Raw genomic sequence first — 13,993 nt, 5'->3', positions numbered from 1 at the left:
CTGTAAAGTAGCCAACTGATGCCCTCTTGCGGAGAGACGAACAACTGCTGAGTCAGACATGTGTCCCTATGGTGAACATCACAGATTTCAAGTGAACAGTGTGTCAATACAAAGTCTGGAAAAAACGGTTTTATTTACAAAAACTAAGACGATAACACATTAGTTACAGAAATTCAAAGCCGAAAAAACGATAAGAACCTCAAGTAGGTTGGCTCCTCAAACATTTTACCACAGGATTCAGTGGATGGGTTTAAGCACTGAGAATTACACATTCCTGAGCATTTCTTACCACTCACAAAAAATCATTTCGGAAAAATAACGGTGAAAAACAGAAAGGAAAAAAAATCCTGAACTCAAGGACGATCAGAACGAAAACTAAAAGAAATGTTTTCTTCTTAAAGCGTTTAAAAACTCGAGATGTCATGTCAAATCTCGCATCCGTCGACATGGTCAAGGGAGGAAGGGAAGGTGAACACGGGACTATAAAAAGTCACATATGAACATCAGCTAAGCGTTCGCGCGAGAGCGATAGCGGTTATGTACAGGCTGCAGACAGAAGCACTTCGATACAGAAATGTATGAGGGGGCAAACGGGGAGGAGAGATGTTCACGACCCTCCACACGGAGCAAGGTACATGCAGCCTGTTCTGACTCTACTCCCGACCGTGAGAGCACCACACATCTGAGATCTCTGGTGTGGTTCAACAGACAGACTTGGATCAAACACATACATCCAAACACTTGGGCTATGTTTGATTTACCTCAAAATCTGGGACTGTCCTACCAATTTAACTGTTTTGGGTAAATATAACTTGACAGTATTTGGAAATGGTATTTGACCCAGGTCTGCACAGACTGGAATAAAATCAAAAGACAAAGAACCAGCCAACCCTCTACGCCCCCGGGACACAGAGAGAGAGTGCTCAGTAGCGCCGTCCGAAAGCTGCGCTCTGTATGCCGCTGCCCTGCATCATCTGGTTCTGTCTGTTCAGCGCTCCGGAGAGGGACTGGGACGTCCCCGGCGCCACGTAGCTCCCGCGACTGCTGGGGACGGCACAGATGAAAGACCATGAAGGCCGTTGGCATCGGGGACAGGCATGTCATTCTGTACAGTCGGGGTCAGTGAACTACTGTAGTGTAAACTAGTGTGACAACAACTACTGGGAGAGTAAACTAATAAATTACTAGGACACTAGTCTGAGCTACCTGGGAAGTAGTATCCAGTCAAGTCAAACGTTATTTGTACTGCACATTTAAAACATCCATAGCTAACCAAAGTACTGAACAGGCTAAAACACACAAAACAGATTCAAACAATCAACATAATAATAAATACACACAATAGCAGCAAACGTTTTAAACGTCGTTGAGGGGTCGAGCTCAACTCGAATTGAATGCCAACGAGAAGTTGGTCTTAAACAATGACTTAAATTCCTCTTCCTACTAGTGTAGTGTAAACGGTGTAAAAGGTCTATTTCCATCTGTAGGAGGACCAGGGTCTGGTCAGGTGGGTGTGCTTACCTGGCCATTCCTCCTCCCCGCGCCATGTGACTCTGTCCTGGAATCCCCCCATCTCTACCTGCACGAGCACGCACACACACAGCTGTAAGACCACGATCCCACAACAGGAGCAAGGTGACTCTAATGATGGCAGCAAAAGGGCTAGTCTCTTACTTTGCCATGTCCTGTCTGTGTCCATCTTCCGACCAGAGTCCCAGTCGCGGCCACCGTCCCTAGAACACACACAGTGAACACGTCAGACGCACGCTGGCCGTTGTGTGTGTGTGTGTGTTGAGACCATGTGAGAGCCACATACCTGGGGGTGATGTTGCGTTTGTCGTAGCCCCCTGTCCAGGTGTCTCTGTTGTCTCTCCCGTGTCTCTCCGTGCGCTCTGAGAAGTGCTGCTTACAGAGGCGGAGGAAGGGAGAGAGACCGGGGGGGGGGGGGTGGGAGAGATACAAAAGGGGATACAGAGGTAGAGAGTTGTGAACAGTGATTCTTTTAGTCTCCATTTTGTGTTGACTGTGTACTTAGTAAGAGTCTTCATGCTGGTGTGTGTGTGTGTGTGTGTGAGATGTGTTTGTGGGTGGGAGCGTCTCACCTGGCTCTCCCTGTCTCCTCCTACCACCGGCCTGGAACTGTCTCTCCTGAGGGACACAGGACGCGTACGATTAGACGCACACCTCCAGACACAACACACCTCCAGACACAACACACACACACCTCCAGACACACACACCTCCAGACACAACACACACACACCTCCAGACACAACACACACACCTCCAGACACAACACACCTCCAGACACAACACACACACCTCCAGACACAACACACACACACCTCCAGACACAACACACACACCTCCAGACACAACACAAAACCGCCAGACAAAACACACACACCTCCAGACACAACACACACACCTCCAGACACAACACACACACACCTCCAGACACAACACACACACCTCCAGACACCACACACACCTCCAGACACAACACACACACCTCCAGACACAACACACACCTCCAGACACAACACACACACCTCCAGACACAACACACACACCTCCAGACACAACACACACAACTCCAGACACAACACACACACCTCCAGACACAACACGAAACCGCCAGATACAATACGAAACCGCCAGACACAACACACACACCTCCAGACAATTCATCCTGATAGAACTCACATCCAGCAGCCTCTCAATGCCAGATACCAGGTTGTGCTCTAATGCTCTACCTGTCCATAATCCCAGATTATTCCTCCCCGTAATCCCAGGTTGTGTTCTGCGCCAACTGTCCATAATCCCATATTCTACCTCTCCATAATCCCAGGTCGTGTTCTACCGCTCTACCTGTCCATAATCCCATCGTCTTGGTAACGGCTGCGGTCGCGGTGGTCGAAGTCCTGGTAGCGCTCCTGGCGGCTGAAGTCGGAGCGCCCGCTGTAGCGCTCGTCCACGTTCAGCCTCTTCTCCTGCCAGTCATCCTTCCTGAGGGACACAGAGTACATACCCTCTAACACTGATACATTAGGATAGATACCCTCACACACTGACACATTAGGCTATAGATAGCCTAACCTATAGATACATAATTGCAACTAGGGGTGCAACTAACAACTATTTTGATAATCGATTAATCTGTTGATTATTTCTCCGATTAATTGATGAATTGGATAAAAAACAATTAAATAAAAAAATATATAACAGATATGCTCCAAACAATGCAATTTTGCCCAGCTCACTCCTTACATACAGCAGTGCTTCATTCTGACCCATCGTGTGACATTTCCTGTTTCTCCTCACAGGAAACGTGTGACATTTCCTGTTCCTCCTCACAGGAAACGTGCGACATTTCCTGTTCCTCCTCACAGGAAAGAGTGATCTACAGCTCAAGGGTCAGCGAAGTGTGAGTGCTCTATGGCATTGGGTCAGTGTAGCGAGGAGAGTCCAGCAAACTAGGTTTATCACAGAGGGAGGCGTGGATGGTATTGCCAATGCCACCAGCGTGTTGCCCTGTGTCCCAACTCTCATCAGATAAGCTAGCGCTACCTAGCTAGCCTGGGTCTCGGCCGTGGTAGTTACCTGCCGTCCATGTCGTAGGGCCTCTTCATCGGCCGGCGGTACTGCTCGAACCTGAGCTGCTCCTGCTGCCGGCGCAGCTCCTCCCTCTCCCGGTGGATCCTCTCCTGCTCGCGCCGCCGCTCGTACTCGATGCGCAGCCTCTCGCGCTCCAGGAACTCGCGCTCCATCCTGTCGGCGTCCAGGCGCTGCCTCTCCACCTGGGGGGCAGCAGGGTGGTTAGAGATCTGGGGGTGACAGGATTCAATCGCAAATCAGGTCGCTCAAAAAAAACATCCAGATGTGCAGATTCTAAGTGTCTGTGACATCTTTCCCCCCTGTGGAGTTGATCTTTTTTTTTTTTTGCTATCTGGAAGACAGGTAAGAGACTTCCAGCTGATCATAGCCTACACTGGGTCAAATCTAATCAAACTTTATTTATAAAGTGCATTTCATACAGAGGCAACACAATGCGCTTTACAGAGAGCAATGGGAGGGTGGGCATAGGTTCCACCCCTACATATTCTAAAAAAAAAACAGTTTCACACAGGGCCAGAAAAGTGAGCTGTAAAAATCCTTCCCTGACCCCTCTCAACGAGACGATCAAGCAAGCTCCTGGACATTTTCGTCTATTGGCTAAGAACATATAGAGCGCAGTAAACATGGGCTAGATACTTCATACGAGAGACATGACTAAGAGGAGTGCACAAATAGTTACAGAGAAGTTGCCTTGGGTGGGGTTGGCTGGGAAGGGGTGCTGCACTGCGGCTGTCCCTGTGTCCGTCTGTGTGAGAGGTTTTCAGAGCTGAAAACATGTTTCTGCTGTAACAACGTCTGTCTGTCCCCGTCTGTCTGCCTGCCTGTCTGTCTGTCTGTCTGTCTGCCTATCCCTGTCTGTCTGCCTGTCTGTCTATCCCTGTCTGTCTGTCTGTCTATCCCTGTCCGTCTATCCCTGTCCGTCTATCCCTGTCCGTCTGTCTGTCTATCCCTGTCTGTCTGTCTGTCTGTCTATCCCTGTCTGTCTGTCTGTCTATCCCTGTCTGTCTGTCTATCCCTGTCTGTCTGTCTATCCCTGTCTGTCTGTCTATCCCTGTCTGTCTGTCTATCCCTGTCTGTCTGTCTATCCCTGTCCGTCTGTCTGTCTATCCCTGTCTGTCTGTCTGTCTATCCCTGTCTGTCTGTCTATCCCTGTCTGTCTGTCTGTCTATCCCTGTCTGTCTGTCTGCCCGTCTGTCTATCCCTGTCTGTCTGTCTATCCCTGCCTGTCTGTCTATCCCCGTCTGTCTGTCTGTCTATCCCTGCCTGTCTGTCTATCCCCGTCTGTCTGCCCGTCTGTCTATCTATCCCTGTCTGTCTGTCTATCCCTGTCTGTCTGCCTGTCTGTCAGTCTATCTATCCCCGTCCGTCTATCCCCGTCCATCTATCCCCGTCCGTCTGTCTGCCCGTCTGTCTATCCCTGTCTGTCTGTCTATCCCTGTCTGTCTGTCTGTCTGTCTGTCTGTCTATCCCTGTCTGTCTGTCTATCCCTGTCTGTCTGTCTATCCCTGTCTGTCTGTCTGTCTGTCTGTCTGTCTGTCTATCCCTGTCTGTCTGTCTATCCCTGTCTGTCTGTCTATCCCTGTCTGTCTGTCTGTCTGTCTATCCCTGTCTGTCTGTCTGTCTGTCTATCCCTGTGTCTGTCTGTCTGTCTATCCCTGTCTGTCTGTCTATCCCTGTCTGTCTGTCTATCCCTATCTGTCTGCCCGTCTGTCTATCCAGCCTCCATTTCTCACCTCCAGCCAGTTCCTCTTCCTGAGGAGACGCTCCTTCTCCTCCTTCTCTCTGAACAGACGGATGCGCTCGCGCTCTGAGCGTCCGTCGCGGTCGCGGTCCCTCTCTCTGGAGGACAGAGCAGGAAACAGCTTGAGGACATATTCATATTCAGTTAGTCAGTAACATTAAGCCTCGTAAGGCGGATCTTGTCCTCTGTGATTGTAACATGCTGCTCCTCATCCTCAGTGTGATCGTAACATGCTGCTCCTCATCCTCAGTGTGATTGTAACATGCTGCTCCTCATCCTCAGTGTGATGGTAACATGCTGCTCCTCATCCTCAGTGTGATGGTAACATGCTGCTCCTCATCCTCTGTGTAACATGCTGCTCCTCATCCTCTGTGTTATTGTAACATGCTGCTCCTCATCCTCAGTGTGATCGTAACATGCTGCTCCTCATCCTCAGTGTGATTGTAACATGTAGCTCCTCATCCTCTGTGATTGTAACATGCTGCTCCTCATCCTCTGTGATTGTAACATGCTGCTCCTCATCCTGTGTGATTGTAACACGCTGCTCCTCATCCTGTGTGATTGTAACATGCTGCTCCTCATCCTGTGATTGTAACATGCTGCTCCTCATCCTGTGTGATTGTAACATGCTGCTCCTCATCCTTAGTGTGATTGTAACATGCTGCTCCTCATCCTGTGTGATTGTAACATGCTGCTCCTCATCCTCAGTGTGATTGTAACATGCTGCTCCTCATCCTCAGTGTGATTGTAACATGCTGCTCCTCATCCTCAGTGTGATCGTAACGTGCTGGTCCTCATCCTAACACGCTGCTCCTCATCCTCAGTGTGATCGTAACACGCCGCTCCTCATCCTCACCCAGAGTGACGGCGTCTCTCCGCCTCCCTGATCTCTCTCTCTCGCTGCCGCTGCCTCTCTCTCTCCCGCTGCTCCTTGATCTGGTCGAACGACAGGATGTCCTTCTCTTTGCTCTGGGACTTCCTGTCACGGCTCTTGGTGCTCTGGAAGAGGTGAGAGGAAGGGAAGCTCATGTAGGGGCACCCACCTAGGTGTGTGTGTGTGTGTGTGTGTTTGTGTATGTGTGTGTGTGTAGTCTGGACAGTCCTGTCTAGGTTTGGGCGTTGGACAAATACATCATGAGTCCAAATAGCAGTAGTGTTGCATTTTGCGGTGTATTTTGCACAATTTTTTCATTTTATTTTGCTAATTTAATGGCCTGTCTCCTGGGGAATTCAACATGGCAGATAGTAATTAACCTGTAAAGTGCAATTGGAAGTGTGCTCGAATAAGAGCTGGCAGTGCCATATACACGTTTTCACTGTACTGATTTTAGACCAGTCCTTCCCAAAGCAGGGCAGTGGCTGCAGTGACTAAACTAATGTAATAGACATTGTAATAGATACATTCAAACGAGTGTATTCTCTGTATCGAGACATTGTGTATACCCCTATTTGGCGCTTGGCAGGTGTTAATTTCAAACCCTGGGTGTGTGTGTGTGTTTGGACAGTCCTAGCTCTGTGTGTGTGTGTGTGTGTGTGTGTGTATGCTTGTGTGTGTGTGTGTGCGCCAGGGAAACCCACTCGCTCTTTGCTCTTGGTTTTGACGCTGATGACCGGCTCTCCCTTGGACTTGTCCATCACCACCGTCCTTTCGTTACGTCCTGCCAGACAGAGAACACAGCGTTCAGCACCGTTACTGCACCAGACAGAGAACACAGCGTTCAGTACTGTCACTGAACCAGGCAGAGAACAGCGTTCAGCACTGTCACTGAACCAGGCAGGCTGGAGAGGTCACTCAACACGGCCCTCACCTTTCCCGTCCGCGGCCTCGCCGCCCTCCTTGGCCTCGCCACCTTCCTTGGCGTCGGACCTGCAGGGTTCAAACACTTCATGGGTCCTGGGAGACTGGGCAGTACATGACTAAGTAGTAGTAGTAGTAGTAGTAGTATATTTATTTCGGTCAAAGTAGTATAAGCACAACAGAAAGTAGTTCCTATTAAATAAATACATTTTGCCCTGACCGAAAAGCCTAGAATGAATGGTTTATGAAAATCACAAGCTTCCCAATCGTAACAGGTGCATGTCGTGTTCATAACAGGTCTATGGAGTGTATGTCGTGTTCATAACAGGTCTATGGAGTATATGTCGTGTTCATAACAGGTCTATGGGGTGTATGTCGTGTTATAACAGGTCTATGGGGTGTATGTCGTGTTATAACAGGTCTATGGGGTGTATGTCGTGTTATAACAGGTCTATGGGGTGTATGTCGTGTTCATAACAGGTCTATGGGGTGTATGTCGTGTTATAACAGGTCTATGGAGTGTATGTCGTGTTATAACAGGTCTATGGAGTGTATGTCGTGTTTATAACAGGTCTATGGGGTGTATGTCGTGTTCATAACAGGTCTATGGGGTGTATGTCGTGTTCATAACAGGTCTATGGAGTGTATGTCGTGTTCATAACAGGTCTATGGAGTGTATGTCGTGTTATAACAGGTCTATGGAGTGTATGTGGTGTTCATAACAGGTCTAGAGTGCTGTGAGCTCTCACTTCTCTGATTTGGAGTCTGTGGAGTGTCGCCTCTCAGCGTCAGACTTCTTCACATCGGTCTTCTCTGCTGGCTTCTTCCCTGCAGGCTCGTTCTTGGCCTGCAAGACACAAAATCAAGACACACACACGCACACGCATGCACACACACACACACACAACACACACACACACACACACAGTAATGTCATGTTAGGACTATTAAATCAACATGTAAAGTAATTTAAATATGCAAATATCAATCAAACCAACTATCAAATCCAATCAACTAATCAATGAATCAACTATCCAATCAATGAGTTCTTTGAGGTGCGTGTGTGTGTGTGTGTGTGTGTGGAAGGTTCCGGACGACCCACCCTCTCCACAGAGATCATGCGTCCGTGTAGCTCTGTCCTGTGCAGGTGGCTGATGCACTTGGTGGCCTCATCCATGGAGGACATGGTCACAAAGCCGTAGCAGCGGGCGCCCGGGCTCCGCGCGTTGGTCACCACCTTGGCCCCGACCACCTGGAGGAGGAGGAGGAAGAGGAGGAGGGGAGAGGAGGAGGAAGGGGAGAGAAGAGAGGAATGGGGGGCGGGGGGTGGAGCAAGAGAGGAGAGAAATACAATTAGGCGGTAGATGAAGGAATATCTGTGGAGGAGGGGGAGGGCAGGAGAAGAGAGGGGGAGGGCAGGAGAAGAGAGGGGGAGGGCAGGAGAAGAGAGGGGGAAGGCAGGAGAAGAGAGGGGGAGGGCAGGAGAAGAGAGGGGGAAGGCAGGAGAAGAGAGGGGGAGGGCAGGAGAAGAGAGGGGGAGGGCAGGAGAAGAGAGGGGGAAGGCAGGAGAAGAGAGGGGGAGGGCAGGAGAAGAGAGGGGGAGGGCAGGAGAAGAGAGGCGGGGTTAGAGAGGGGGGACAGCAGGAGAAGAGAGGCGGGGTTAGAGAGGGGAGACAGCAGGAGAAGAGAGGCGGGGTTAGAGAGGGGAGACAGCAGGAGAAGAGAGGCGGGGTTAGAGAGGGGGAGGGCAGGAGAAGAGAGGCGGGGTTAGAGAGGGGAGACAGCAGGAGAAGAGAGGCGGGGTTAGAGAGGGGAGACAGCAGGAGAAGAGAGGCGGGGTTAGAGAGGGGAGACAGCAGGAGAAGAGAGGGGGAAGGCAGGAGAAGAGAGGGGGAGGGCAGGAGAAGAGAGGCGGGGTTAGAGAGGCGGGGTTAGAGAGGGGAGGGCAGGAGAAGAGAGGCGGGGTTAGAGAGGCGGGGTTAGAGAGGGGAGGGCAGGAGAAGAGAGGCGGGGTTAGAGAGGCGGGGTTAGAGAGGGGAGGGCAGGAGAAGAGAGGCGGGGTTAGAGAGGCGGGGTTAGAGAGGGGAGGGCAGGAGAAGAGAGGCGGGGCTAGAGAGGGAGACAGCAGGGCGATGCTCACCTTCCCATACTTGCTGAAGAGGGTCTTGAGGTCAGTGGCTCTGGTGGTGGAGGACAGACCGCTCACCCACAGGTTTCTACCGCCGCTAGCTGGAGCGCTGCCTGGGGAGCCTGCGCACATGCACACACACACACACACACACGCGCACACACACACGCGCACACACACACACGCGCACACACGCGCACACACACACGCGCGCACACACACACACGCGCACACACACGGAAGACCACAATGAAATAGCAAAGAAAAATCATGTGCCTCAATAATCAACAGGACAGCGCTGTCAGAATGGTGAATTTGAATGTTTTGTTTGACAAACTGACTGTAATGGAAATTATCAATCAAAGCTTTATTTGTATAGCGCATTTAATATGTTTGTCAAAAGGCTAAGAACATTTATAAAGCAATAAATAACATAATTAGTAAGAGCCAAGCCCTTCCACTGAGCAATCCGAACTTTAGATGACACCATATTTACCATTTCATGTGATGTTTAGATCTAGAGCCTAAAAACCCGGGGGGTATTTCACACTGCTGGCTAAAAGCTATTTTTGACTTAAGTCCATGTTCCAGATTTGAAGAGTTTCCAGGTTTTACTCATTGCAAAAGTCAGGCTTACTCATAGGCCTTTCCCCCCAAGAGGGAACCGGTTCGGTGCCGGTTCGTGAACCTAATTTTGAATGGTTCCGAGCATTTCGACCAAGAAGAAATGAGTTTGGGAACCCGAAAGCTGGTTCCGAACCGGCACCACAAAATAGTAGGTTTTTCAGTGCGAACCGTGACGACATCATGGGAGTGGGCTGGCGTGCAACGGTTCAGCTCAAAACTGGTCGAAACGCGGGCCCCGTTCTCTGGACAGAACCAAGGTTCGAGGAATTTTGAAACTAACCGGTTCACGAACCAGAGTTCTTTTGGTGGAAAAGGGCTATCAGTTAGCCAGCTTTGTGAAACACCCCCCAGGACCAGTAGTCACACTCACCCTTGTCATCCTTAGATTCAGGCTTGCTACCTTTCTCCTCATCAGAGCTAAAGAAAAGAGAACACACAATGAATATGTCGCGGTGAGACCAGCTGCAATGCTCTTTCCTTGGCGGCGGTGTGCATACTTACCATGAGACCGCAATCACCAACAGTTACCAAACCCATTTATATAGCAGTTACGTAACAGTGGAAAGATGTCGCTATAGGTGGCCAAAGACACTCCTGATCAATTACTTAATAATGGTTAAGAGTTGGGATGGAATAGGGGGGAGTGACAGAAATGAACTTGAGACAAATGCGCATTTTTACCTCCAAAGAGCATCCAAACTTGCTAACAAAGGAGCCAATGCAACAGAGACAGCCATTTTTGTTCTAGTAGACAGAAAACAACAAACCTCTTTTTCTGATCATCGCCCTCAACAGATGAGGACTCTTTCACTGCCGAAGACGACTCTGCGGCTTTCTCTTCTTCTTCTTCAGTCTTCTTCTTCTCCTCATCTTCCTCACCCTTGGCCTCAGAGACCATTTCAATATCAACAGCGCGTTTGCTCTCGCCCGCGTTCTCGCTAACGGCCTCTACGGAAGTGCCCTCGCTCTCGGCGTCAACTGTCCCTGGGTTCGGAACGTGCTCGGTGTCCCCGGCCTCTTTCGGTTCGCCGTCGCCGGCTAGCTTAGCGTCAACGTCCTTGTCCGAGTCGCTGGCCGTTGCCGGCTCGCTCTCCGTATTGGCGGTTTTAGCGGTGTTGCACACAATGGCTTCCCCGGGGGCGCTCACGGAGTTCCCGGCAGGGCCGGCGCCTTGCTCTTCTTCTGTGGTTGCCTCCTGGTGGTCTTCATTAAGTGGCTCTGATAAACAAGACCCGGCTACTTTCTCACTTTCTACGGATTTAACAGGAATAGAATGGCAGAGTTTAATCACTTCTGAACACACAGCAAAGGTTAAGGTGGAACTGGCATGACGGTGGTGTCCCTCCTCTGCAGAGCTACGTATAACAAGATGCACACCCGGCCTAGCCTAGCGAGAGACTGGAAAAAAAACCAAAGGCCTAGATAGGGCCGAGCAACTCTAACTCCTCCTCTCGGTTCGAGCGGAACCACTTCAGTTCACCTGATCCCAAAGCAGAAAAGAGCGGAGAGAGCTGAAGAACACCACAAAGATCAGCTGATGCTCCACCAACGGCGATCCGTCTTCGCGCTTTCTCTGAGGTGACGAGTGTCCGTAATGTGGAACGTGACCCAGAAATTCAGAATTTGTTTAGGGTTTCGTATACAAGTCCATTAGTCTCACGTCCAATGAGTTATCATTCAGAGTCCTAGAAAGGGTTTTGTTTGGTTGATGAAGAGTCTCTCGTGTTTCTTCGTTCTCTTGGTCTTCCGTGTGGAAACCTAAAAAAATCACCTGCAACAACTGAGCTCTCGCTAACCTGAGAAAACAATTGCTGACTGAGAGTTTGAAGAAGTTAACCCGAGTTGTGTACCAATACAAACCTAGGACGAAACCATCCCTATGACTGTGAGCATCAATTCAGGTTAAACAACTTCTCGCACTCAACCAGCAACTACCTTTGGGTTTCCAGTCTCTCTTTCTCTCTCTATGCGGATACTTTAATTGAAAGGCTGGCATTCCGAGTTTTAACACCGGAAGATCGTTTTATAACAGTACCTATTCCTTGGTCCGGGTCCTTGGCCTCCACATCCGTCTCCTGGACCTGCAGACAGAGGAAGAGAACCTTTTAGTGGTGTGACACACCTTGATCCACGGAATGAACCAGAACGGCGGCCATCTTGGCAAAGTCAGATCCGCGTGTTCTACTGCCGAGTGTACTGCTAGGGAGACGGTACCTCCTTGAGCTCTTCGTCTTTCTCCTCCATGTCGGCATCTTTCTCCTCCGTGTCAGGAACTTCAGACTCCGGGATCTCCTGGTTCACACACCAACAAGGAAATGACACGTATTGCAACGGTGTAACACGGAGTAACACACTGGTAATACCGCTGCAACCTTAGAATGTTATATTATTATAATTGACATCCCTTTTACATCACTCGTTTCATCGAGCCCAAGCCGATCTGACCACAACGAGAGCCAACTCTCACCTCCTCTGGCTTGCTGTCATCCATCTCAGCATCCCCGTTGTCCAGCTCTTCATCTTTCAATGCCTCTTCCTCACCCTCCTCTTCCTCAGCGAGGCCTTCCTCCTCGGGATCCTCCTTCAGGACATCCTCATCAAGCTCCTCGTCCGCTGGGATCCCGTTGTCATTCTCGGTGTCATCGAGCACGCTCATGTCCATGATGTCCATCTCCTGCAGGTTGTCCATGCTGCTCTCGTCATGGTGCTCATCCTGGAGTTAGGAGAGGCAGAGGGAGGGAGGAGTTAGGAGAAGTAGAGAGGGAGGAGTTAGGAGAGGTAGAGAGAGGAGTTAGGAGAGGTAGAGAGAGGAGTTAGGAGAGGTAGAGGGAGGGAGGAGTTAGGAGAAGTAGAGAGGGAGGAGTCAGGAGAGGTAGAGAGAGGAGTTAGGAGAGGTAGAGAGAGGAGTTAGGAGAGGTAGAGAGGGAGGAGTTAGGAGGGGTACCATCCCTACTCCCCCACCCCCATTTATACAAGGTTTTGGTATTGTGCGTGTTCGGTATAGAGTATTGTGACACTAAACTTGATATTAGTATCAAAGTCTAAATGTTGGTACCTTAACAACATTAGTGTGCACACAACATAACAGACACAGACCGATGTAAAAGAACCCCCCATCAAATAACCCAGGGATCTGGACACGCTTACCTGCCCGTCACCCGAATCCTCCTCAATGGTGCCATCCTCTGTTTCGTCATTGTCCAGTCTTTTCCCTGTAAAAACACACTCAACACTCAAAATATAGGCTATACTATGTATGACTGATTCATTACCGTCCTGTCTTTTCCCTGTAAAAACATACTCAACACTCAAAATATAGGCTATACTATGTATGACTGATTCATTACCATGACATGAATGCACCCTAGCTAACCCATAATTACACAACTCCCAGACAATTTTACCTTTAGCTGCCCGTTTAGCAGGTGTTTTCTTCACGGTTGTGTCCAAAGCAACCACAATTTCGTCTGGATTTCCACCCTCTTCCTCGATGGCCTGTTTAGAGAGAAATGAAGGAGCCAACTGCATTAGTTGTCAACGTCAGGTAGCACTAGCTACACTATGCAGACTAATGCTAATGCTATTGCTAGTTAGTCGTAGATATCGTAGATAGCTAGCTTCCTCTTTTACTAGGCCTGGACCAACGTGGATCAAGCTAGCTAACGTGTTAAGACTAGGCATGCAAACGAAGGCCATCGGCCTACTTGCTAACGTTAGCACACTATGCTAGCTGGTATTACTCAGAATTAAATTATGCAAGGTGGCTAGCTAGCATGCTAACGTACATAGCATGCAGCTAACCAATCAAAAGTAGAATATCCAGTGTATTATTTGCTGAATTTGAGATTATCCCCGAAGACAAGCAGCTGATGCTAAGCTACCTTTTTGAGCCTCTCAGCCAGCAGGCTCTTCACCCCGGTGATGTCCAGATTCCGTCTCTTCAGCTCAGCCTTCAGGTCGATGACCCTCAGGTCCGCCAGCTTCCTGACCCCCGCTCCCTCCTGGGTCTTCCCTGCTCCCTCCTGGGTCTCCACGGCTCCCTCGGAAGTCTTCTCAGCCATGATTACACTAGGAAATGTGA

General features: G+C 49.8%; 1 protein-coding gene across 1 annotated transcript; it reads right to left on the bottom strand.

Annotated features, from left to right (window-relative positions):
- safb (scaffold attachment factor B) lies at positions 1 to 13,973 on the bottom strand (the record flags this gene model as incomplete). Its single annotated transcript, XM_084459107.1, has 23 exons — positions 1 to 1,044; positions 1,522 to 1,579; positions 1,675 to 1,733; positions 1,817 to 1,902; positions 2,103 to 2,148; positions 2,872 to 3,009; positions 3,604 to 3,827; positions 4,298 to 4,363; positions 5,352 to 5,457; positions 6,216 to 6,358; positions 6,938 to 7,017; positions 7,168 to 7,226; positions 7,907 to 8,004; positions 8,260 to 8,409; positions 9,298 to 9,407; positions 10,283 to 10,329; positions 10,680 to 11,163; positions 11,948 to 11,993; positions 12,127 to 12,204; positions 12,380 to 12,625; positions 13,060 to 13,124; positions 13,317 to 13,407; positions 13,794 to 13,973. 23 exons carry the CDS (start codon positions 13,971 to 13,973, stop codon positions 924 to 926), a joined length of 2,781 nt encoding a protein of 926 aa, XP_084315233.1. The 3' UTR covers positions 1 to 923.
- Between the last annotated feature and the right edge of the window lie 20 nt (positions 13,974 to 13,993).

The sequence above is a fragment of the Borostomias antarcticus genome, assembly GCF_949987555.1.
Source record: "Borostomias antarcticus genome assembly, chromosome: 26".
NCBI lineage: Eukaryota > Metazoa > Chordata > Actinopteri > Stomiiformes > Stomiidae > Borostomias > Borostomias antarcticus.
Note: the sequence above shows the minus strand (reverse complement) of the source record. Positions and strands in the feature narration are given on the sequence as shown.